Source organism: Corvus hawaiiensis, chromosome 7, assembly GCF_020740725.1.
Source record: "Corvus hawaiiensis isolate bCorHaw1 chromosome 7, bCorHaw1.pri.cur, whole genome shotgun sequence".
Taxonomy (NCBI): Eukaryota; Metazoa; Chordata; class Aves; order Passeriformes; family Corvidae; genus Corvus; species Corvus hawaiiensis.
The window spans coordinates 24,642,804-24,665,775 of record NC_063219.1 but is presented as its reverse complement, the minus strand read 5'-3'; the positions used below and the strand labels follow the sequence as shown (position 1 = coordinate 24,665,775).

The 22,972-nt window shown below is 62.1% G+C and overlaps 2 protein-coding genes across 3 annotated transcripts; both read right to left on the bottom strand.

The window, feature by feature from the left end:
* Positions 1-33: 33 nt before the first annotated feature.
* Positions 34-11,657, bottom strand: PTPRN (protein tyrosine phosphatase receptor type N). 2 transcript variants are annotated; one of them, XM_048309491.1, is made up of 23 exons: positions 11,519-11,657; positions 9,805-9,855; positions 9,496-9,609; positions 9,134-9,239; positions 8,801-8,999; positions 8,318-8,642; positions 7,993-8,109; positions 7,789-7,868; positions 7,427-7,713; positions 6,871-6,957; positions 6,636-6,715; positions 6,344-6,408; positions 3,912-4,124; positions 3,555-3,764; positions 3,320-3,467; positions 3,102-3,175; positions 2,725-2,802; positions 2,472-2,591; positions 2,197-2,363; positions 1,067-1,120; positions 885-949; positions 723-796; positions 34-623 (listed from the first exon to the last, which is right to left on the bottom strand). In XM_048309491.1, the coding sequence occupies exons 1-23, from the start codon at positions 11,619-11,621 to the stop codon at positions 552-554; spliced, it is 2,889 nt and encodes a 962-aa protein (XP_048165448.1). In that variant the 5' UTR covers positions 11,622-11,657; the 3' UTR covers positions 34-551. The 2 variants fall into 2 exon arrangements, with proteins under 2 accessions (XP_048165448.1, XP_048165449.1); XM_048309492.1 differs by having other exon boundaries at positions 8,801-8,981.
* Positions 11,658-12,432: 775 nt separating this feature from the next.
* On the bottom strand, positions 12,433-17,588 carry LOC125328896 (aspartyl aminopeptidase). The gene is made up of 15 exons (XM_048310116.1): positions 17,559-17,588; positions 17,340-17,427; positions 17,174-17,262; positions 16,979-17,092; positions 16,520-16,645; positions 16,250-16,380; positions 15,813-15,897; positions 15,289-15,396; positions 14,980-15,057; positions 14,565-14,648; positions 14,138-14,298; positions 13,954-13,993; positions 13,459-13,560; positions 12,935-13,102; positions 12,433-12,545 (listed from the first exon to the last, which is right to left on the bottom strand). Exons 1-15 carry the CDS (start codon positions 17,562-17,564, stop codon positions 12,495-12,497), a joined length of 1,431 nt encoding a protein of 476 aa, XP_048166073.1. The 5' UTR covers positions 17,565-17,588; the 3' UTR covers positions 12,433-12,494.
* Between the last annotated feature and the right edge of the window lie 5,384 nt (positions 17,589-22,972).

Below are 22,972 nucleotides of genomic sequence, written 5' to 3'. Positions count from 1 at the left end.
CATCCCAATATACAGTCAGAGGCCAGGCCTGGCTGCAGCTGCACGAACGTGACACAAGAACTTTATTCACATCAAGATACAAAATTATAGTTCTCTAGAAATTTTTCTTCTGCTCGAGTGACTAGGCAGGGAACACAAAAAGGGGACCTGGAGTGGGGCTGGCCAGGCCCCCCTGCACCCCATGCTCCCCCCAACTGTGGAGGACCCGTGCCATGGGGACAGGAAGAGAGCTAACACAGAACTGACAGGTTGGGGAGCCCCCCCCCCCCCGGCCAGCTCACAGCAGCACCACCTGGTGTCTTCCTCCACAGGGCTTAGGGGCCATGAGCTCTGTCCCCTCTGTGGTGGCAGTGGGTGTGATGAGGTTCCTGCACGCAGAGGGCCTGAGGTCGATGTCCTTAGGGAGATGGGAAGAGAGGCCTGGGGGCAGGGGGAACAGAGCCAGAAGCACAGACACCATTTTGTAGGGAGAGCAGCCCCAGAGGCAGGTGAGGAGAGTGCGAAGCGCAGGGCAGGGGACAGACAAGAGGGGGAGGGAGGGCTCCTCGCCATCACTGCGGCAGCGCCTTCAGGATGGCGTTCACTTCCTCGGCCACAGCTGTCAGTGCGAACTCAAACTGGTCCTGTGGGAGCACAGCAGGGGGCATGACAGTCCCTGCCAGCCCCGCCCCAGGGGCGATGCGTGCTTATGTGGAGGGAGAGGGTCCCCAGCTTGGGCGTACCTTGGTCTGCACCATACCAGGCCGCTGGTCTCGGATGTGCTCCAGCGTAGCAGCTATGTCTATCTCCTTCACCCCTGGGGCAGAGGGAGAGAGGGGTGCTAGGAGGGGAGTTCACAGGCCAAGCTCATGGACAGGGCAGAAATGCTGCTTCCCTGCACCTACCTTTGGCCATTCGGTTCAGGACCATGTCGACAAGGATGTACGTCCCAGTCCTGCCTGCACCGTCACTGCAAAACACAGATGCTTGGTCCAGGGGAACTGCTTCCAATGGGCCTGGTCCTGGGCAGCAGGTCCCAGCCTTCAGTCACCCTCAAGCTCAAATGCCCCTCCATCCCCTGCAGTACCTGCAGTGCACGATAATAGGGCAGGAGCGACCCCGGTAGCACTTGTTCACTTTCCTGCAAGGATAAGAGGGAACAGATCAGTGCCTGGCTGTGCCAGGGTCAAGGCTGTGCTAGGTGTCCCTTGCTGTGCTCAGTGGGGCAGGGCAGCAGCACACCATGATGTGGCCCTGGGGGTCTGGCTCATGGCTCCTCCTGCCTCCACAATGGTGCTGGACATGGGATGGGGACCACCGGTAGAAAGTGGCCAGGGCAGGGAGAGGAGTTCAGTTCCTCAGGTGCCCAGCCTGGGAAGGGGAGCAGTGGCAGGACCCCCAGGGAGCAGCTCTGGTCCGGTGGGGCGTGAAGCTGGGGGCCAGGCACTGGTAGGCCTCCTGGCATGCTCCATGCAGCAGGCACGGCTGCCAACGATCACTTTTGTGACTATGCAACTGGAGCCAGATTACTAGCTGCAAATCACAAAAATGACGCCGGCAGCTGCGAGAGAGAGACAGAGACAGACAGAGAGAGAGAGAGAGAGTGTGAGCGGGACTGAGAGGAGGGCGACATTCTCAGAGACCCCCCTGCTGCCCTAGGCTGGGTCCCTTGCCCCGCACAACCTAGGTACAGTGAGCAGCCTGTGGCTGGCAAGTCCACCACCACCCAGGGACCTAAAGACCTGGGCAGGCAAGTCTCCTGGGAGCAGTCCCAGTCCTGCAGCTCTTGCCCTGGGCTAGCTGGGGATCCACCACTGGTTGTAGTGCATTGGGAGCAACGAATCACAGCCAGTTTAAGGCTGGCTCTGGTGGTTTCTTCTTGCACCCATGGCTGTGGAAGGTGCCAGTTAATGCTGCCCTCCATGCCAGCTCTGGGCAAGAGCACTTTCCCACCCTCCCCATGAAGGCCAGAGAGCCCTGGCAACCTCAGCCAGAGGTTTCTTGCCCACCAAACTCTGTTGAGCCTCATCCCAAGCTGGCCAAAACCTGGCTCTTCTGCACCCTCCCATCCATGGCAGCTCCCAGTCCCAGCACCTGGTCCATGCCATGGCCCCAGCCCTCATCATATTGGCAGTGATGTCCTCACCCATCAGTCACCTGCATTTGGGATCACTGCTGGCTCCCCAAGGGCTGGCACAGTGCCAGGTGGGCGCTCACCTGCGGAAGTCAAGGAGGGGCCGGGTGGTGGTAGGGATGCCCTCGGCCGGCCAGCTGAGGAAGTGGAACTGCGTCAGGGTGCGGGTCTCCTGCGACTGCACATTTTTCAGGTAGAAGCTGCGCACCAGGAAATCCTCACACCAGATGTGCTCTGACACCAGGTTCACCTGCCCAAGTAAGGCAGACAGTGGGCATCAGTGCAGGGTAAGGGGGCTGGGATCAGGGGGACAGGGGCTGGAGGATACTCCATGCCCCAGGCTACTCAACACGCTTGCCTCGTAGATGTGGTAAAGAGAGGAGCCTTCGTCCGGCCAGTAGCGGTCACACTGCTTGACACTGTCCTCAGCCAGGGGACTCAGCATGACAATGACAGTGCAGCCATGTTCCCACACCATCTGTGGGCAAGACGAGGGAGGTTTCACTGCTGGGGGACAGCCCAGGTGGGAGGGCAGTCAAGCCACTGTGACCCATTTTGTGGCCATCACACGAAGGAACCCCAATGGGCTGGCACAGCCGCGTGACACTCACCTGCCAGAAGTCAGCAATAGTGTGGGACAATGGCCCCTGTGTGGCAATGTATGCTGGCATCCGTGGGTCATGCTCAATCTGGAACAGGAAAGGGGGTATCAGACTTTACACTCTATGGCCAGGCGTTGGTGACACTTGAAGGAGTAGGGGTATACTCCAGGCGTGATGGGAAAGTTGGGAAGGGAGATTCAGGTGCCCCAGCCAGGAGAAAAATGTGATTTAACAATTGCTTGAGCAATGGGGCAGGCACAAAGCTCACATCTGTAGCCCTCAGGGATGTGACCTCGGTCCAGCTCTATCCCAGAGTGAAAACCTCACCTGGGCTGGGCACATCAGGGAGCAGGGTGGCAGGGCAGGAGCCCCCAGTGATCACTCACGATTGGACTGGCATTGATGAAGTCACTGCGGGATGGGTTGCTCTCAGCTTTCAGCTTGATCCGCACGTGATCATCTGGGGGAACAGGCCAGGAGACTTGGTGAGTGCCCAGAGGAACTGTGGGCACACTAATGCTGCAACCAGCCATGGTCCTGAGCGTCCCCATGCCCCACACCCTGCTCTAGCAGGACAGCTGGTCCCTGGGGCTGGGATGCTCACAGGGCACATAGTCGGGGTTGCGGTTCTTCTTCAGGTTGGCTTCGCTCTGGGCGATGGAGCAGATGCTGGGCTCAGCTTGGTAGGCACAGAGCGCCTGCCACTCCTTGGCCAGCCGGTCCCGGTTGCGGAGGTGGTCCTCCATATAGGCCTGGGGCAGAGGGGCGGGGTCAGCCCAGCAGCAGGGGGGCAGATGGGGGGCTGGGGAGGGGGTTGCCACCCCTCTGGGCTGGCTCACCAGGATCATGTGTCCGGTGGAGATGTCCATGTTGGACTGGACAGGCTCCTCGCACCAGGAGGGTGTGCTGCTGTGGGAGCTGGGGCTGGGCTGTGGAGCATCGCTGAACTGGGACGAGACACTGCTGACCCTCGAAGTCTCCGCTGGTGCCACCGGTGCCTCAGTGCGGCCAAAGAGAGACTTGGCAGCCATGTGCTGGCGGCACAGCTCCTGGGGAAGCCCAGCAAGAGCCCTGTCCCTTGGCCACAGCGCTGCCATAGGGCAGCCCTATGCACCCCGAGTGATGCTGACACGTGGCAGTGACTCATCCTGTGGGGACCCACATCCCACAGGGCCCCATATCCCACAGGGTCCTACCTGGTACTCGAAGGTGGTGTCGGCAGCACCCTCTGGCCCCAGGGCAGCCAGGCGCTCCTTCTCCCGCTGCTTGGCGTGGCGCCGGAGGCAGAAGGCCGCAGAGACTGTGATGGCAATGACTGCCACGCAGGCCAGTGCGATGAAGGTCAGCAGCACTGAGTGGAAGCCGTCCCCAAAACGGGATGGGCGTGAGTAGGCAGCAGCCTCATTTCGCTGGGGACCAAGCCAAGTAAGGGTTAGTTAGCATGGGGCTGGGAAGGGGGCAGAGACCTTATTCTACTCCACATTTGGGGCTGCTGGGGGTTAAAACAGAGCAAGGGCTCTTCCTTCCTCTTCCTGAGGGTGCTGATTCTCTGGAGGAGCTTGGCCAACCCCAGGTAGCAGTACCTCCTGCTTCCCTGCTTCCAGCGCTCAGGGCTGCTGCCTGAGGCAGACCCAGCCTGGGCTGCCCTTCTACAGGGTGGGCAGTAGCCCCATAGAACTTTGGTTCCATGACCTCCTTCTGCCCAGCTGGAGATCAACAAGGGCTGAATTCAGCCCAAGGAGTTAATGGTGTAGGATAGGCAACTGCAGTGCTGGGTGTGCTGCTCCCAGGGGACTTTCCTGACTGAGGCTGGCTCTCCCCTGCAGCCCCTGCTCCACAGCAGGACACTGGAGGAGGCAGGGTGGGGAATGTGCCAGCACTGCTGGTACTGTCCCAGCTGTAGCGGCTAGGGGACAGGTCGTCCCTGTTGCCCTCCTCAGGACACAGAGCGGCCCCTGCCACCTTGCAGGTAGTGTCTCTAGGGCTCCTTCCCTGTGGTTGTGGGAGACACCCCAACCCATGCCAGTCCCATGCTGTAAAAGGATGTTGCTCAGGCCTTGCTGGACAAGACCTTCCTGTCAATGCCATGACTGCCTAGGTCCAGCTGGGGCAGCACAGGGATGCTGGGGCATCGCCGCTTCAAACATCCTGTGCCCAATGAGCTGCCAGAGCCCTGCATTACCTCATTGCCACAGCCTCCCATTGGCTACGAGCCTGATGAGGTTACCGAGGGAACACTGCACCATCATCAGCTACATCATCATCATCATCGCCTGGGGATGTCCCCAGCCTAGGAGTCCCCGCTGCCACCTGCCCCCCAGCTGTGCCAGTCCCAGCACCTGACTGCCACCAGGGTCCAGCCAGTCCTACAGCCCGGGCACCCCCCAGGCCCTGCACCTCCCAGCTCCCCGGGGCATCCAAGCAGGAGCAGCCCTGCAGCCCCTGGAGGTGTCAGTGGAGCCAGGGGGGACAGAAGAGATTTCTCACCCAAGGCCTGCCCAGGCCCTGCTGTCTCCCTGCCTCTCTACATCCCTCTTCCTCAAATCTTGCACCAGTCCCACCATGTTCAGAGCCAGGAGGGAATGAAGAAAAAGCACAAGCTGGTTAGAACTGGGAAGGTTGGTGCAGAAGGGAGCCTGCAAAGCTGCCTCAGCCTCCTCTGAGCTTCATTTCTGATATCTCTGACATCTCTCCCGGTTCCTGCCACCTGCCTCATCAAAAGGCATTGCCATAGTGACACTCCACATATTGCTGATAGAGACAGGTTGCCTCAGTGGCCAGGCCACCCTTTCTTCATGGCCTCCTCCTCCTCCAAAGTTCCCCCTTCCTTCCTTCCCGCTCATGGCTACAGCCACATGACAAGAAGTGGGAAATGGGGACACTGGGCTGGGGATGTGCTACACCATTTTTCCTCCTCAGGCTGCAAACACAGGAGCTAGGCTTAGTCCTTATCTCCAACCCCTGCTCCCCGCCCCAGGAGACTGTTCCTGTGGCTCGGAGTACGGGGAGGGGTAGCCCCTCTCCAAACAGATGGTTCCTGTTCCATCCCTGCCTTCAGCTGCTTTGCCATTCTCTGGGGACATGATGGCATTTTGCCTGCCTAGCTATGGTTTCTGGGGTGCTCTGGGAACATCCCAGTGCTCGGGTGCTGAGGCCACAGCTGAGATGGGGTCTGCAGGTTGGAGGGAGGCAAGGGCGAGGATGAGCCTTGAGGGATACAGCCTGCAGCCCTCCAGCCTCGGGGGGAAGAAAAGCCTCTGGGAGTCCCTCTCAGACCACCTTCAAACACTGCGGAGCTTTTGTTTTGAAAAGAGCTGAGAGCCCTGAGAGTACAGACAGCTGGGCAGGATTGTTCTGCCAGGCACTGGAGGGGGATGATGGACGCACAGGACTGGAACAGTCTCCAACAGGAGTCCTCCAACACAGGACTGGAGTCTATCTCCATCCTAAACACTGCCCAGTCTCCTCTACTCTTCAGCTGCCCTACAGACCTGCAGGGACAGCTCATTCACAAAGGCCCTTGTGCCCCAGGGCTGGGGGCTCCTGGCTTGTACCCAGTGGCAACATCCCCACTCCCCTGTTGCTGGCCACCCCAGCCCCAAGGGACAGGATCCTTGCTCACTCCTACCTCTCCCACTCCTGTTTGCACAATCTTCAGGCCCAGCTCGTGCTCCAGCTCTCCCTTCACTTGCTCTGTGGACGGAGGAGATGGTCAGAGGCACGCTGCCCCTCCACACAAGAGACCCCCCAGAAACAGAGCCAAGGGATAGCTCTGACAGCTGCCCACTTCAGCTCCCCAGTGCAGCCAAAGGCAGTGGGATGTATGGTAGGAGCCCCCTCTTCCTGGTCCCTGGCAAGGGGCACCCCACAGCTAGGAGGGGAAGAGAGGACCAAGACCAGGGGGACACTGCTCAACTCACCAGTCTGGCTGGCCACATCTGCCAGTGAAAAGTTCTGAGGGTTCTGTCGGATGCGGAAGGTAAGTGCAGGACCCACAACGCTGCCAGGGAGAGGGGGAACACAGTGTGAGACCTGGAAATGGAGACCCGCCCTACCCACCCTCACCACAGCTCAGTCCCTCCTGTCCCCCTGCCTGGGGGTGCTGAGCATGGCCATGGCTGAGGCAGCAGCACCCCCTGGCCCCGGTCCCCTCACCTGATGTTGATGAAGCTGGCAGTGGAGAGGTGGAGGTGCTTGGCTAGGAGCTCCAGCAGCCGCACACCAGCAGCCAGCCCCAGGGGCCTGTGGGGATAGTGTCAGGGTGAGGAGGGGTGGCAGGGGCGAGGGGACAGCCTGTGCTGCCCACAGTCAGGGAACAGAGACAGGCAGGCTCAGGGAGTCCCAAGCACACAGCAAGAGCAGGGTGTCAGGGTGGGCAGGAGGTAAGAGTGTGGCCATGTGTGGTGGTGGGGGTGAGCTGACCCCCCCCTTGCACACTAATGTGCACAGACACACTTGTGCATGCACACTCCCAGTCTCCCCTCCTGCAACAGTGAGTTCTGGCCTTGGTATGGGCTGATAAAGGAAGGCTTTGGGGTGGAACAGGGGCTGTGGGTAGAGAAGGGATGAGGGGGAGCTGACTCCATGGAAACCCAACCCTACCAAAGACCCAAACAGGCTCAGTCAAGCATGTGAAGCTGTGACAGCTGTTGGTGGGGAGATACAGACCCTTCACACACGCAGACCCCCTTGCCTGACCCCCAACTCTCACTTCTGGTCTGTGACGATGTAGCCATACTCGTCTGGTGGCCGCATGCCCTGCTGTGCCCCACCATCCTTCATCTCTGTGTAGCTCTTCTTCTCCACCACAATCTGCTTTCTGGGGCTAAGGGCATCTCCACTGTGTGCCTGCTGTGGCTCAGCCTGGGGAGCTGGTGAGGATGTTGCCCTGCCCTTTGTTCCATCCCCTGGGGATCTACTGGCTGGGATTTTGGAGGGTGGCACTGTGGAGGAAGGGGGTACTGGCTCCTCTCCATGCTGCATGTCTCCCTCCATCACCTGAAGGGAGGAAAAGGGAGAAGCTGGAATCTCAGAGGAGAGCTCTGGGGAACTACCTCCTCCCCCCCATCCCACCTTTGGCATGGCACCTCCTCCAGCATCACCCTGCTGCAAACCCACCCGTTTCGCTGTGGGCACTTCAGGGCCAGCAACACCTAGAAAGGAGACACAGGTCCTGCAGCACCCACCCCAAAAGGCAACACTCCCTACCCTGAAACAGGGCATGCTAGCACCTGCTGCTGCCAGTCCCTGCCTGTCCCATCCCTGTGCCTGGCTCACCAGAGCTCTGGAGAAGCTGGAGGAGAGTGGACAGGCTGCTTAGCTGCTGGGGACTCAGCTCTGGCAGCCCCAGGCCATAGCTGGCCAGGAGGGAAGCCAGTCTCTTCAGGGCAGCATCTGCAAGAGGATGTAGCGTCAGGTTGGATGCTCTGCATCCGCATGGAGACCAGGAGCCAGGGATGGAGCAGATGGGGCAGGTGGGGTTGCGGGTATATGCTGTCCATGGGCATAAAGCCAAAGAGGAGGGAAAGTGTGAGCCACGAGGAATGTGGCTGTGGGTACAGGATAGGGACAAGGGTTGGTGCCTGGCTGGAGAACAAGGTACCTGTCTGTGCAGAGGGTGGCTGGGCAGCCAGGGGTGCTTGCTGCTCCCTCCCCTCCATGTTTCTGTAGTCATCGGGGAGCCGCAAGCTGTGCTGAAGCCTGGCGCTGGCAGGGTCCGGGCGGCCAGCTTTCTCTCTGGGCAGGGAAAGCATGCCCAAGTCCTGGAAGAGATGCCCCCCATCCATTCCTGGCTGCCCGCCATAGGAGGGCACAGGGCCAGCCCCAAAAAGGGTCTGGGCAGGGACCCGGCCCAGCAGCGAGGAGGTCTCAGAGCTCTGCCTGGCTGAGCCGCTGGGATGCTGGTGAGCACCATCCTGATAGCCGAACTGCAACCAAAAGACATGTCAAATCCCACAGGTCCCCTGTCACCCCATGGTGGAGGCAGGGGGTACTCCAGCACCAGCAGAAAAGCACTGGGAGTACAACAGCTCCCTGCCAATCTCTACTTTTCTGCCCAGGAGAAGGCGCTCACTCCCCAGCTTACCTTGTGGTAGGAGTAGGGATTGAGCAGAGCCTCCTCGTAGCCCAGCTGGGGTGGGGAGGGCAGCAGAACGTGCTCCAGGTACCGCTGCACCAGTGGGGAAAGCAGCAGTGGTGGGGGCTGCTCCAGATGCTGAGCTGCTGGCAGGCCGGTGTCGGGGGGCAATGGGGCTCGCCGGGGCTCACTGCGGAGAGGCAGGAACCTTGAAGGCAAGCAGCGTTGGGGTGACTCACCTAGGTAAAGGGGGAGGTCCCTCCCCTAAACCCCATTTGCAGGGCAAAGCCCTTGCTACTCCACTGAGCTCTGCTCACAGGATGGCAGCTGGCACCATCCTACCTGTCCCTGGCCACCGGCTCCAGCGAGGGTGGTAAGCGGAGGCGGGGGATTCGCTCCATCTCCTGAGAGATCACATACTGGGTGATGCCATCCTGCCACGAGAGCCCTGCCATGGGAAGGGGCTGTGAGACATGGAGGCAGCCTGGCAACCATGGTCTGAGTGCATAGGATGCTGTCCTGATATTCTGACCCTGTGTACCATGGCCTGGGTTTGACCCCACTCCTCCCAGAATCACCCTCCTCAGCACACCCTGGCCCCGGGGCCAACAGGACCTCAGAGAGTCCTAGTGCCACTAGGCAATTCTACCTGACACCCCCTCCCTGCAGGGTCACAGCAACTCCCCCCATGCTCCCCCCTTCACCTTGTGCCATGAGATGTCGCAAGACATCCTGCAGACGCTGGAGCACGGGAGATGTAACCTGGAAGTAGGGTCTGTCCTGCACGGAGCCCACCTGGCACTGCCCAAATAGCCCATCTGCAAGTCAGGGGAGGGAGGCAGTGAGACCGGATAAAGAAACACCCTGATGTGAGGATCTCCAGGCACAGCCCCACCTTTCTCCTGCCGTGCCCCCCTGCACTACACCCTAGGTTCCCCTGCAAGGCATCCCTGTACCCTCCACACCCACTTGGAAAGGGAGAGGGGATCCCTGCACCCCTGCTAGCCACTTACCCTGCACACACACCTCCTGCGGGGCACACAGCCTCCGGTCAAACAGGCAGCCTGGGACAGAGAGACAGACAGACAGGCCAGTCAGCACAGCATCCAAGGGGGGCTCCAATGGAATTTGCTCATCACCAGCTGCCTTGGGGACCCCTACGCTCCAGAAAAGTGGCACAGGGATGCAATGTGGCAATGGTGGGAGCGGACACAGCTTTGTAGCCCAGGGCAGAGGCTCGGTGCCTGTCTTTTCTGCCTCTCAGAGGCAAGATGGGGGCTGTACAGAAAGTATGCCCTTGGCTCGGGAGCGTGGGGAAGGCCTGGAGTTTTTTGGGGTGCTGGCAGTTAGGAAGGTAAGACTGAGGCAGCAGAGACCTGCAAAACCACATCTGTTGCCCTCCTACATGTGGTACTACGAGGAAGGGATGCAACCTAGTGACACCGGAATCCACTCTCCCTGCGAAGCGAACCCCAAAGCATGGATATAGTGGTGTTGGGGGTGTGGGGTGTGTACCTCTCCAACCCCATTCGGGGGGCAGCACTTGGGCAGGGGGCGGCTTCCCCCTTCCTCTCCCCCCCCTCCGTCTCGGCCCAAGACCGTCAGCAGCGAGACGGCAGCAGGCGATGACTCAGCCCCGGATGGCAAGGAAGGAACGAGAAAACAACGGGGGGGAGGGGAGGGAGGGGCCCGTCGAGCCCGCCGCGGGGGAAGGGGGCTTGTGGGGATGAGGGTCCCCGAAAGCCCGGCACCCACGGGCCAGCGTCCCCCGGGGCGGAGGCCACGCAGGTGCGGGGCACAGGGCTCCACTGCCAGGGGAGACCCCAGGGACGGCGGCAGCGGGGGGCCGGGCCGGGGCGGCAGGGCCGGCGCTGTCCGCGGTGCTGAAACGGCGCAGCGCTCTCCCGCCGAGACGCTCCGCTCCGCCGGGAGGGGCGGTGGCCCCAGCTCAGGGAGGCTCCCCCGGCCAGGACGGTGCTCGGCCGCAGCCGTCCCGACACCATTCCTTGCCTGCTCCCGGGGACAGCGGGGCCTCCGTGGTGCAGCCGGACCCGTCCCGGCACTCCCGGGCCGCTGGAGGACGAGGGGCGCAGCAGCCTCGGGCGTCCTGTAGTGAGTCAGCGGCGCCGGGGCCGTGCCGTGCTGTGCGGGGGGGACTGCAGCCCTGCTACCGGCAGCGACACCCGGGTCCCCGAGAGCCCCAAGCACGGACCACACGGAACGAACTGGAGAAGAGCGGGTGCACCGGCCCGGGCGGGCTGCACTTACAGGCGGAGGGCAGCTAAAGGGCGGCACGGTCGCGGAGGAAGCCACGCTCAGGGCCGCTGCCCCGGGCTCCCCATCCCTGCGGCAGCCCCAGGCACCGGCTTTGCCCCGGCCACGAGCAAGCACCGTTCTGCTCCCGTCCCGTAGCTGCCGGCTCTCGGGCTCGGTGGGGCGGCAACTCTACAGCCGGCGGGGTGCCCCGGGATTAGCACACCCACCGGCCCGGCAGCCCCGGGAAAGGGGCGCCCCCGGCGCCAATGACGCACCCGCGGTGCCGGTTCCGGGCCGCCCTCTCCCGCTATCCGCCAGCGGCCAGACTCGCCGCTGCACGCCGTGACAGCATCTACAGCGGCGGCGACCGCACCGGCCGCGGAGCCCCGCGTCCCGCCACTCCCCGGGAATCTCCTCCCGGCTCCCGCGCTGCCCGGGGCAAAGCCGCCCTGCCCAGGGTCGCGGTCTCACCGTGTGCGGCGGTGGCGGCGGCAGCAGCAGCGCCGTCACGCAGCTGCCCGCGGCCGGCCAGGAGGAGGAGGCAGAGGAGCGCCCGGAGGAGCCGCCGCCCCATGCTCCGCTCACGGCCGCACCATGGCGCACCCGCCGGCCGCGCCCCCGCCGCCGCCGCCAACCCGCGCCCCGCCGCGCCGCGCGCCCCGCCCGCCGCCGCCGCCGCGCCAATGGCGCGCTGCGCGCTGCCGCGGCGCCACGCCCCTCCTCGCCGCAGCCAATCAGAGAGCCGCGCGGCTGCCCTCAGCGCCGCGCTCACGCCCCCCGCTGTTCAGCGGGGCCAATCACGCCTCGCTCCGGGGAGAGGCGGCCGAGCGCCGCGCCAATCGCAGCGTCCCCGGGGGCGAGCCACGCCCCCTGGGGGGTGTGCAAGGGCGCCAGCAGCGCCCCCGCCAATCAGCGCCCGCGGCTTCCCAGCCCTGCGGCCGCACTGGCTCCCGCGTGGGACACGCCCCTAAGAGGGGCCCAATGAGCGGCGAGAACGGAGCCGCACCCTCGTGCCCCGCCCGGCGCCACCGCCCGGACGGGCCGCGGGGACACCGCAGCCCCCGGCCCGGGCACGGACCCCTGCCCCGGTCCCGGCGAGCAGCTGCAAGTCTGGTGCCGGCAGGTCCCTGCGCACATGGCAGGCGCATTCCTAGGGAAAAGGGCGGCCCGCGATAGGGGACATGCTCCTGCCAGCTCTCCCTGGGCAGGAGCCGAGCCGTGCTCTGCACCTTAGCGGAGACCCCCGGCAACCCTCGACAAAGGATTGTGGACGGGTGAATGGGTCTCGCTCACGGTTCCAGGGGAGAGCACGGGTGGGAGCTATGGGAGTCCCCAGTGGGAGCCATGTACGTCAGAGTCAGCCACAGTCATGGACCACTCGCCAGTGAGTGAGAAATGCTTTAATGACCCCAGGACTAAACCCACTGCTGCTCCCTCCCCGCCATGTTCAGTCGACCACCAGGCTGCTGCTGACCGTCGGCAGGAGCTCGAAGAAGCTCTGGAAGAAGAGAGGCCATCAGGGTGGGCCGAGCAAGGCAGTGCGGGGTGGGGGGACAGGCAGCGGGGGCAGGCAGCAGCTCCCTGTCACAGCGTCATAGCAGGCAGCTACTCGAAGAGAGCAGGACCGTGTCACCATAGTAACCCATCGCTGACTCAAGGCTAGCACCGGTTGCCATAGGAACTATTTAGGGATGGCAGTCACTGGGGAAGGCTGGGATGAGAGGCAGCACCTCCAGAAGCAGCCAGTACCTGCGCTGCTCTAGAGAGCTGGGGAGCTCTGTGGGATGGCTGGGCTCAGCCCCAAAACAGGGATTGGATGGGGACATGGGCATGTGGGAGATGTAGAGCAGCAGGGCTTTAGCACAGGATGGGGGACACAGGGCTCACCTTGAAGAGGGTGATGCTCTGAAGCACCCCCGAGGTGCAGCACATCTCCCGGATGGAATGCATGGCCAGCTGCGGGCAGCCAATGTCCAGCACACGCAGCCCCAGGCGGGAGGCCAGAATGGGGCCGATGGTGGTGCCGCAGGGTGTGTCGTTGCGCACCATGAACTCCTGCACGAAGGCAACACCTCAGCAGCTCCACATGCTGCCCCATGGCCTCCCATATGGGCTCTCAGCCCTGAAGGGAAGCAACCTGGGACAGGGAAGAAGCACTGACCCACGCCAGGGTTCAAAATGATCCAGAGATACGACACACTCGAGCTAGGCTCCCATCCTGCTTACCAGCCCACTCCCTGAGGCAGCCCTGGAGCTGGAGCCCCAGAGCAACAGGCAGCACACAGACCCCAGTGGGGTCAGACATGGTAACAGGGGTGGAGCTCTGGCACAGGCCCCCTCTGATGAACCCAGGAGTTGGACTGCAGCCCAAACCCCTAATGTTCAAGGAGGGCTCACCCAGCCCTGCTCACCTGCAGAGGGACACCCACACGGGCGGCAATATCCCGGATTACAGCTTCAGTGACAGCTGTGGAGGCATAGCGCTGGTTGCTGTTCACTTTGATGACAGGGCCCTGCACAAGGAAAGGTACCACAGGCCCATGGTGGGACCCAGGGATAGTCAGTGGCCCTGGAAACACTCATGCCCAGGCAATGCTGCACCGCCCCAACACACCCCTGGATTCTCCCCTCCCTGGATGAGCCCACGGGGATGGGGACAGCGCTTCCATGGGGACAGCGCTTCCATGGGGACAGCCCCAGCTACGAGCAGGGAAGGGCTCTAGGGACAAGACTGGGATCCCAAGTGATTAACATCAGACATGTGGCACAGTCAAATCCCACTGCGGGATAAACCTTTCCCATTTGAGTGCTCCCAAGCTGTGCCCTGGGAACAGCTGGGCAATCCACAGTGCTGCAGGACAGACAGACAGAAGCCATCCTAGACCAAAGCAGAGGGCTGTCCTCACCTTGTGGAAGGCTGGACGATGATTCTCCTCATGCTTGTCCCTGTAAAGGAGAAGCAAGAGTTTCACACCTTAGCCTTCCCTCCCTGCTGCAGTAAGGACTGTCCTGTCTGTACTACCTGGGGAGTGATGGGGATACGTGGCAGGGCAGGCTGCCCTCACCTGTGGCACGGCTCAGACTACTCACACATAATTGGGGTGCACAGCGTGGGCCATATCAGCACTGATCATGTAGGACTTGGCCACTGCCTCCTCGAAGGCTGTCAGGTTGTGTGGCGATGCTGAGATCCGGCGCAGCACCAGCTCCGTTAGCAAGGACTCCGCGCCCTGTGCACTCTCTGACCCTACCTGCCAAGGATCACCATCAGCACAACCCCACAGCACCACAGGGGCCAGATGAGTGACAGGGAGCTCCCTAAAGCCAACAAAGCAGCTTCCTACCACACCAGTCCTTCCCACCCCTGCCTGGGCCATGCTCCACGTGGGTGTAAGCAAATCCCTGCTTCCTCCACTGGGGTGTGGGATCTCTCTCCTGCTAGACATGGCTGGGGAAGAGCAAAGAACATGGAGCTCCTTCCAGTGCCAGCCACCCCACGGCTGTGCCCCTCACTCACCTCCTCGTTGTCATAGAGTGCGATGAGACGCACGTTGGGCTCCTGGGAGAGGGACGAGGGTGCTGCACATGAGTCAATCAAGGCCTGCAAGGTTAGGGGGGAATGGACACCAGCCTGAGTGCCACCCCATGCTGGGAATCTCAGGACTGAACTACCAGGAGATCCCCCAGGAGAGCCCAAAACATGGAGGAAGCGAGCTGTGGGCACACACATTGCCCAGAGACAGCAGGAGCCACGCCTGGGAGCTGCCGGGAACTCCACACACCCAGCAAAGCGGGCATCCAACCCCAGATCCTCCAAGAATCCAGACCCATTCCACGAGAACGTAACTCCCTGCAGAGCCTTGGGCCAGCCCAAAGCTGAGCTGGGCTGCGTGGGGGCCACGCTGCAGCCTCCAGGTTCTTTTCTGTCTCACCTGCAAGGCGCAGTAGCAGCTGTGCAGGTTGTCCAGACGTGGGGAGAAGATGAACTCGTCAAAAGCACCACCCAGCGTCTGCAGAGAGCCAAGAGGAGTAGGGCACAGGCTTTGGGTCACCAAAAAGTACCTGCCACTGGGTCCCCATTCCAGTACCCTTATCTCTGCCTCTCAGGAGCAGCTTCCTCTTGTTCCATTCAGCTCCTAGCCCTGGCACGCCGCAGGCAGAGGATGTGTGCCAGGTAACACCTGTGTAGTGCCAGCCCATAGGCTGTATGCAGACAGAGGGAGGCTCCTGTCCTTACTCACCGCTGGCTGTGTATCTGCCAGGCATAGTTCCAGCTCCACAATCTGCTCTGGTTTCACCCCCAGCTGGGGGCAGATCAGGGAAAGCAGGACAGGGCTGTGCCGCTCTGCCTGGGAAGAAAGCACAGCTGCGGGCAGGGCAGGCAGCGGATGGCAGGAGAAACTCCAGGTTTCCCCTTGCAAAGCTGTCCCTGCTTATGCTGGCAGAGTCCTCTCTCCTACTAACATGTCTCATGTTCAACCCCCCAGCTCACCCAGGACAGCTCTCTGCCCCTGTGCTAGCCCCCCTCCCTGCCCTTCCTCCTCAGGGAGATGCACCCATTCTACACTGGCTGCACACAAGGGTGAGAAGAGAGAGATGGCTGAGCAGGAGCAGATGTGCCACATACACAGCTGCGAGGCAGAGTGGAAGGCTACCAGCAGTCCACAGGGGGAACCCCGTGGCACGTCCCTGAGGACTGAATATCAAAGGTGACAAGTATGAGGTCCTTGCAAGTGTCCCTGCTGATCCTTGGCACACAGCTCACCTGGGCTGCAGCACTGCAAGGTGTGGACTCCATAAGCACCTCCTTTTCCAGCTCCTCCTGCACAGCAGTGGCCAGAATGGGAACCCTGTGGGGGTCAGTAACATTAACTCCCAGAGCTTTGCTCACCTCACCTGCTTGGGTCACACACTGCCAATGCTTCCTGGGGTGTTTGCCTAGCTCCTCCAGGGAGCCACTGCTATGCCAAATGGAGAAAGAATGCATATTTCAAACACACATCTATTGTGCCACCTCAGGACACCCCAGTGTCCTATGCTTGGAAGCATCTCCTGGAAGGACTCTATGGGGCTAAAAGCCACTGCAGACCTCCCCACTGCAATGAGTGGCTGCCAAAGGGAGAGCTGAGGTGGGGCTCTGATCTAGCTGGGTCCCAGCCCTCCCAAGGGCTGGCCAGGGGTCGGGGCTGAGCCAGGCCTTACAGGTGGTGCTCGGTGTTGGGCCCAAAGTTCTCATTGATGCTGCGCTGCAGATGGATGGCCAGGTGAGGAATGCGGAGGATGGGCCGCTCCACACGCACCAGGCGCTGCTCCAGGCGCCCCGAGGCCGGGTCCTGAAACACAAGGAGGACTTCTGGGGCCAGGCCTGCAGGGCTGAGAGGTTGCAGCAGGTGCCACTCTGTGTGGGAGTCAGCGACCCAGAGCCAGAGACACACAGCTATCTGATTGTGCATTGCCCTAAATCAGACTTACCTTTATGATCACCCTCCCAGCCACAGTCAGGTCACGGTCGAACCAGGTGTTCCAGATGCCCCCTCCATAGGTCTCCACGCCAACTTGCACTATGCCCACCTGTCCCCGCTTAGAGCGACGCTTCACCTGGGCAGCAGCAGAGGTGTCACTGCTGGAGCCATGAAGCGCTGGGGACTGGGCAGCTGGTGGGGACTGGGCAGCACGTGCCCAGAGCCTCATCGCTGATGCTGCCAGCACAGGGCGCTGTGAGGGGCTTTAAAGGACAGGGGACACAGAGGAGACAGCAGCAGGCAGAGAATGCAGGGGGTCAGCATGGGCTGCTCTGGGTGGCAGATTTGGGAGGTGTAGGGAGCCAGTAATGGTGCTGCAGGGCACAGGGGTAGTCAGGATAGTTTTTGCTCGTGGCGTGAAACTGGGGGAGCCCAGAGAAGAACTCAGCACCCAGCCAGCCGACCTTACCCTGAGGCAGGGGCTGTCGGTGTGGGCCCCTAGCAGGCTGAACCCATTCCCGGGCTGGAACTGGCCGCCGACGGCGAAGGCGATGAGGGTGGAGTAGTTCCTGGTGATGAAGTACTGGAAGCAGAGGGGTAGAGGTGAGGGGTGAGGCGTCCCGTCCACCCCCGGCTCCCGCTGCCCCGTCCCGGCCGGGCCCACCTTCTGCGCCGGCCGCACGTCCCAGTGCTCCGTCTCCTTCAGCTCCTGGAAGCCGGCCTGCAGTAGCCGGCTGCGGCATTCGGCCACCACTGCGGGGGGAAGAGCCGTCAGGGCCGCCCGCGTGGAAGGGGCAGAGGGACGGGGAGGGGTCCGGGCGGCTGCTCACCGTGGTACGGCGAGGGACTGCGGTTCACGAACTTCACCAGTTCCTGCGCCGCCGCCTGCGCCGCCGCCTTCGAGCCCTGCGCCGCCGCCTGCGGGCACCGCCGTCACCGCACAGCGCGGGCAAAACCCCGCCCCGGGCCGGGACCCCCGCGGGAGCGGGAACCCCCGTCCCGGGCAGCACCGACCCGACCCCGTCCCGCGCCCGCCGCCCGCCCGGTACCTGCATGGCCGCCGCCGCCCCGCGCCGGCCCGCCCGGCGCCCCCTGCTGGCGCGGAGGAACGCGCAGCCCGCACCCCGACCGCGAACTCTGCACCCAGCCCTACACCCCGCAATCTGCACCCAGCCCTACACCCCGCAATCCCTGCCCCCAATCCACACCCCGCAATCTGCACCCAGCCCTACACCCCGCAATCCCTGCCCCCAATCCACACCCCGCAATCTGCACCCAACCCTACACCCCGCAATCCCTGCCCCCAATCCACACCCCGCAATCCCTGCCCCCAACCCTACACCCCGCAATCTGCACCCAGCCCTACACTCCGCAATCCCTGCCCCCAGCCCTACACCCCGCAATCTGCACCCAGCCCTACACCCCGCAATCCCTGCCCCCAATCCACACCCCGCAATCTGCACCCAGCCCTACACCCCGCAATCCCTGCCCCCAATCCACACCCCGCAATCTGCACCCAACCCTACACCCCGCAATCCCTGCCCCCAATCCACACCCCGCAATCCCTGCCCCCAACCCTACACCCCGCAATCTGCACCCAGCCCTACACTCCGCAATCCCTGCCCCCAACCCTACACCCCGCAATCTGCACCCAGCCCTACACCCCGCAATCCCTGCCCCCAGTCCACACCCCGCAATCCCTGCCCCCAACCCTACACCCCGCAATCCCTGCCCCCAACCCTACACCCCGCAATCTGCACCCAGCCCTACACCCCGCAATCCCTGCCCCCAATCCACACCCCGCAATCTGCACCCAGCCCTACACCCCACAATCCCTGCCCCCAATCCACACCCTGCAATCTGCACCCAGCCCTACACCCCGCAATCCCTGCACCCAGCCCTACACCCCGCAATCCCTGCCCCCAATCCACACCCGCAATCTGCACCCCATAATCCACACCCTGCACCATGCACCCCACACCGTGCAATCCACACCCTGCAATCGGCAATGTGCACCCTGCACCCCGTGACCCACGCCCCCACGATCCACACCCTGCGCCTCGCACCCTACACCCCCCACCATGCACATAGCACTCTCAGCCTGCATGCCTCACCATGCAATCCGCACCATGCACCCCTCAGAGCAGGAAAACGTGGTGCTTGCCAAAGCTAGGGCAGAGCTGAACTAAGTGCAGGTGGCAGAGGGACACAGCCAGGAGGGGCCGGGGTGGGAAGCAAGGGGCATGATCAGGCTCCACAAGGATGGTCGCCCATCCTGCCCTGGTGTGCCCCGGTTCTGGGGCTAACTAGGGGAGCAAGGGCTGTCCCAAAACGGGGCTTGGCCTGTGTACACTGGGATGCAGGTGCACAGGGAAGCACACTCGCTTCCCAAAGGCTGGGTATCTTTGGAGTGGGTCGCAGCCAAGCTGCAGCCCCCCATCATTGTTGCTCCCCTGCCTCGGCACTGCCTAGCCCTCACAGGAAACAAGGAACAAGCCCTTGGTGCCATGTTGGAGACAAATGTCTGAGTGACAGCAATGCACTGGGTTCTGAGAGTTGGCTCAGTGGCAGGGCAGCACCCCAGCTGCCTGTCAGCCCCAGGGGCATTCCCAAGGGATAGGACCCCTTGGCCTTGCATGGATTAGGGTGCCTCCTGCCCTTGGCTGGGTTCCCTGCATGGACTGGATGCAGCAGTGGGGTTTTGGGTTTCAATCAGTTCTTGTGCATCGTTTCCCAGAAGGATCCCTTCTTCCTAGCAATGGGTGCGCGGCCTTGGGAGACAGACGTGGCAGCCTGTGAGTGCTGCATGGGGCCCAGGTGTTGGGTGCCAGCTGGATTCCCAGCTCCTGCCCTCATGGGCACCCTGTTAGTTGGAGACACTGTCTGTGTTCTGAGGACTGGAAACTGGTGGTCCTGTTGCCCCTGACCCTGTGACCTGTCGTGCTGAGAGCTCCTGACAGCTCTGGATTTATGCTTCCAGCCCCCAGCACCTGCCTCTCCCCACCACCAAATGGGAACGAGCACTCCCACTGCCTGGCACCCTGCAAACAGACAGCTGGAGGGTCTCCATGTCAACCCCAGCACAACACAGGGCCGGGCCCCCCAGGCCAGGCCCCCCCAGGCTGGGACCAGGCTGGGAGCACCCAGCACTCCAGCCCAGAGCTGGGATACATGTGCCAAAGCGACATGCATGCCAAGCAGCCATCCCCACACTGCTCCTGCCAGCATCACCCCCCTCTGCTGCCTGAACTCAGCTCAGGGCCAGGTGCTCTTGGATGGTTCCCAGGCTGTGCCTGACGGACACCTGAGGACATTTGGAGCCCATGGCTTCCCAGCTGGTGGATGTCCAGAGCGGATGGGTACCCAGCGAGTGCTCAGGGTGGATGGATCCTGGGGTGCATGTGTGCAGGACAGGGTGTGCCTGGATCTGGGGTGTCAGAGCAGGAGTGAGTGGCAGGGCCGGGTGTGGCCTTCGTCTGGCCCTGCTGGTGTGAGCAAAGGGCAGTGCCTTGGCGTGCCACAGCTATTCCCAGCACAGCGGGACTTCCAGAAAAAGCTTCCAATGGCTATATCTGGGTGGGCTCTGACTCACCCCTGGCTGGGTGCCAAGAGCTGCACAGCACCTGCCATGGCTGCCCCCTACCCCATCACCGTGCTTCTGGGAAGACACTGCTTCTGTCCCCATCCTGCGATGCTCCATGAACCGTCTGGTGCAGCAGGGAACCACAGGCAGCCCTTCCAAAACAGCACCAGCTCCTGCTCTGCATGTATGCACCCTGCTGCTGGGCTCATATGTGTGCCCAGGGGTGCCTGGCAGGGACAGGACCGGTAGGGACAGGGCACTGTGGCCCTTCCCATGTCCCCTGGCAGCCCAGGTGGGGTTCCAGGCAGGCTTTGCTCCAGGAAGTGTTCCCTGATAGCAGTAGGCTCTGGGGATGGGAAGGCAGTGCTTAGCCCTCCCTGCTGGAAGGGGTTAATGGCAAGATGGTCCAGGACAGAGACTGTAAACACAGCGGAGCTCCAGGAAGTGCCACCCACTTCTCCCACTGCCTGCCAGGCTGCCTGGACCCCCCTTTGCCAGCCCTGCCAGGATGAGCAAAGGGATGGCATCCATTGAGGCGGTCCCCACATCCCAGCCCACGTGTCTGAGCATGGGAAAGTGAAATCACTGCCCAGGAATTGCTGGAGGCTGAGTGAATGGCCACCATGCCTTACGTGAGCCGCCAGCGATGCAGCGGGTAATGCTACCTCATCTCACTGGCATGGGTGATGCTGTCGAGGCCTGCAGCACCCTTACGGACCACACAGCCACTCAGTCATCCCTGTGTCCACATGGATCACGAGGGCAGCTGGGCATCCTTAGTACCTCCACACCACTGGGGCAGGTGAATGTCCCCATGAGGACCATGAGGGCAGGTGGGCACACTCAGCCTGCCCCTAGGCAGCAGGGATGGGGGAACATCCCCAATATCCCCATGGATCACAGGGCCAGCTGTAGATGAGTGATGGGGCAGGGGTATGCTTCAAGCATCCACATGGACACGGAAGTAGCTGGTCTCCCCCATCGTTTACATGGCTCAGGGCAACAGCTCACCCCCAGCATCCTCATGAAACATGGAGGCAACAGCCCACCCGGAGGACATACAAAGACCAAGAGAGGTGAGCAAGCACCTCCCAGTATCTGTACAGGTTGCATCTGGACACCCCTGGCATCCATGCTTGCCATGGGGGCATCCAGGCACCCCCCAGCATTCTTGTGTCACTCAGAGACAGGACAATGTCCTCAGCATCCCCATCACCTGGGGACATGAGGTGGGGACCAGGAGCAAACCGAGAGTCTGTGCACCCCCTGGTTCTGAGCTCTGGAGTGGGCAAAGGCATGGGGAAAGCTGGGATGAACAGCAGGGGTGGGGGGGCTGCAGACTTTACAGCACCCACCAGCTCCTGGGACTCCATCAGGCCAGGCTGGGCCTTGCTCCAGGCAGGGAGGGAGAGCCACCTCCTATTTAGACAATAGCACGCACCCAGGATCCGTCAGCACTGGGGAATGGGCCACACAGTCCTTCCCTCTTAGGGTAAAGGCATCTGGGAGGCTCATGGCTGTAAAAGGAGCGGGATGAAGGAAGACAGCCAGGGGTCAGGAGGGAGGGGGATGGACACCCTCATTTCTTCATTCCCAACCCTCAACTCACCCTTGAGCTAAGGCCAGGCACAAGGAGCCACTAGGGTCCTGGTGGCAGAGTGTAGGGACAAGGAGGGGCCATCACTCTGTCCCCACATCCTGCCTAGCTTCAAGCCCCAAGACGCCCACAGCCCAAGGAGGCTGTGCTGGGTTTAAATCCTGGGGGAGCAGCAGGGAGGGAGGGCCAGGAAGGAGGGGCGGCTGCAGGATGCAGCTGGCTTTGCTCACAGGGATGTCATGACCAGAGGGAGTTGTTTGACATTCCAGCTCCAAACGCCTTCCTGGCAGCAGTCTCATCCAAGATTTGATGGAAGCTGGGACCAGGCCAGTGCGGGGGTTCAGGAGCCACTTCCCAGGCTCCGCCGGTCTGGGTCAGCCCAGCCTGGGATGGAGTTGTGGGGAGGCTGAACAGGGCTGGATAGGACAGGAGGCAGCCGTGCACTTCTGGCCTCTGCAGCCTCCTCACTTTCTGCCTCTTCTGGGTCTTTAATTGGCACAGAGTGTTTGTCATCTTGTCCCTGGGATGGGAGTCAGGCAGGGTCTCTGGGTCCTGCACTTCATCTCTCCTTCCTGTCATGCTGGGTCCTCCAAGCAGACGGGGATTTCCTAAGAGGCTGGTCCACCCTCTGCAAGACGTGGGGCCCCTGCCTGCCCAGAGCCATACCGGAAGGCTGTCACAAAGCTAAGGAAAGGCCACTTCAAGCAGCCTGCCCTAGAGCAGGGTCAAGAGAACGCTACTGGTTAATTCCACCGAGCTGCTTTCTCTCCAAAGAGCAGTGCCCAAGAGTGCATTTCCTCTCCCTGGAGCACCCCAACTCTGCACCCCCCTGCTCTATGGGATGAGGATGGGAACAAGGGCAACTCAGGCCTGAGATGGGATTTGCGTCAACCTACCTGAAACACCAGGGCAGGGTGCCAGGCACTTCTGGACACAGCATCCCTGAGGAGTCCATCCTCCCCACACTAGCAGCTGGCACAGCAGTGGGGTGGGGTCATAAGAAGGGATGGTTGAACTCTATTCCTGGTGGTATGCTGTCCCAGATGCCCTGAGTCCCCCTCACGGGGCACCCACCTGCCCCTCTGCACATCGGCTAAGGACCAGCTTGCCGGCACAGGCAGGGCACACGTGCGGGGCTCTGGGATGTGCAGGGCATACTCGGAATGGGGCCAGAAGGACGAAGGATGCTGTCTGTTTTTCCATCTACTCTCCCCCCACATGCCCCCCTTTCTTCCATCCTCCCCCTGTGCTGGGATGAAACAACCCCATCTGGAAATACCTTC

What these genes read in the sequence shown, in the direction of transcription:
- PTPRN (XM_048309491.1), bottom strand. Translation starts at nt 11,621, where the DNA reads ATGGGGCGGCGGCTCCTCCGGGCGCTCCTCTGCCTCCTCCTCCTGGCC. An exon ending in ATCCCTACTCCTACCACAAG is followed by an intron (nt 8,643 to 8,800) that starts GTAAGCTGGGGA and finishes TTTTGGTTGCAG; the next exon opens with TTCGGCTATCAGGATGGTGC. An exon ending in GAGGAGGTGCCATGCCAAAG is followed by an intron (nt 7,714 to 7,788) that starts GTGGGATGGGGG and finishes TCCTCCCTTCAG; the next exon opens with GTGATGGAGGGAGACATGCA.
- LOC125328896 (XM_048310116.1), bottom strand. An exon ending in ACGTGCGGCCGGCGCAGAAG is followed by an intron (nt 17,093 to 17,173) that starts GTGGGCCCGGCC and finishes CTCTGCTTCCAG; the next exon opens with TACTTCATCACCAGGAACTA. An exon ending in TGGCAGATACACAGCCAGCG is followed by an intron (nt 15,058 to 15,288) that starts GTGAGTAAGGAC and finishes GGCTCTCTGCAG; the next exon opens with ACGCTGGGTGGTGCTTTTGA.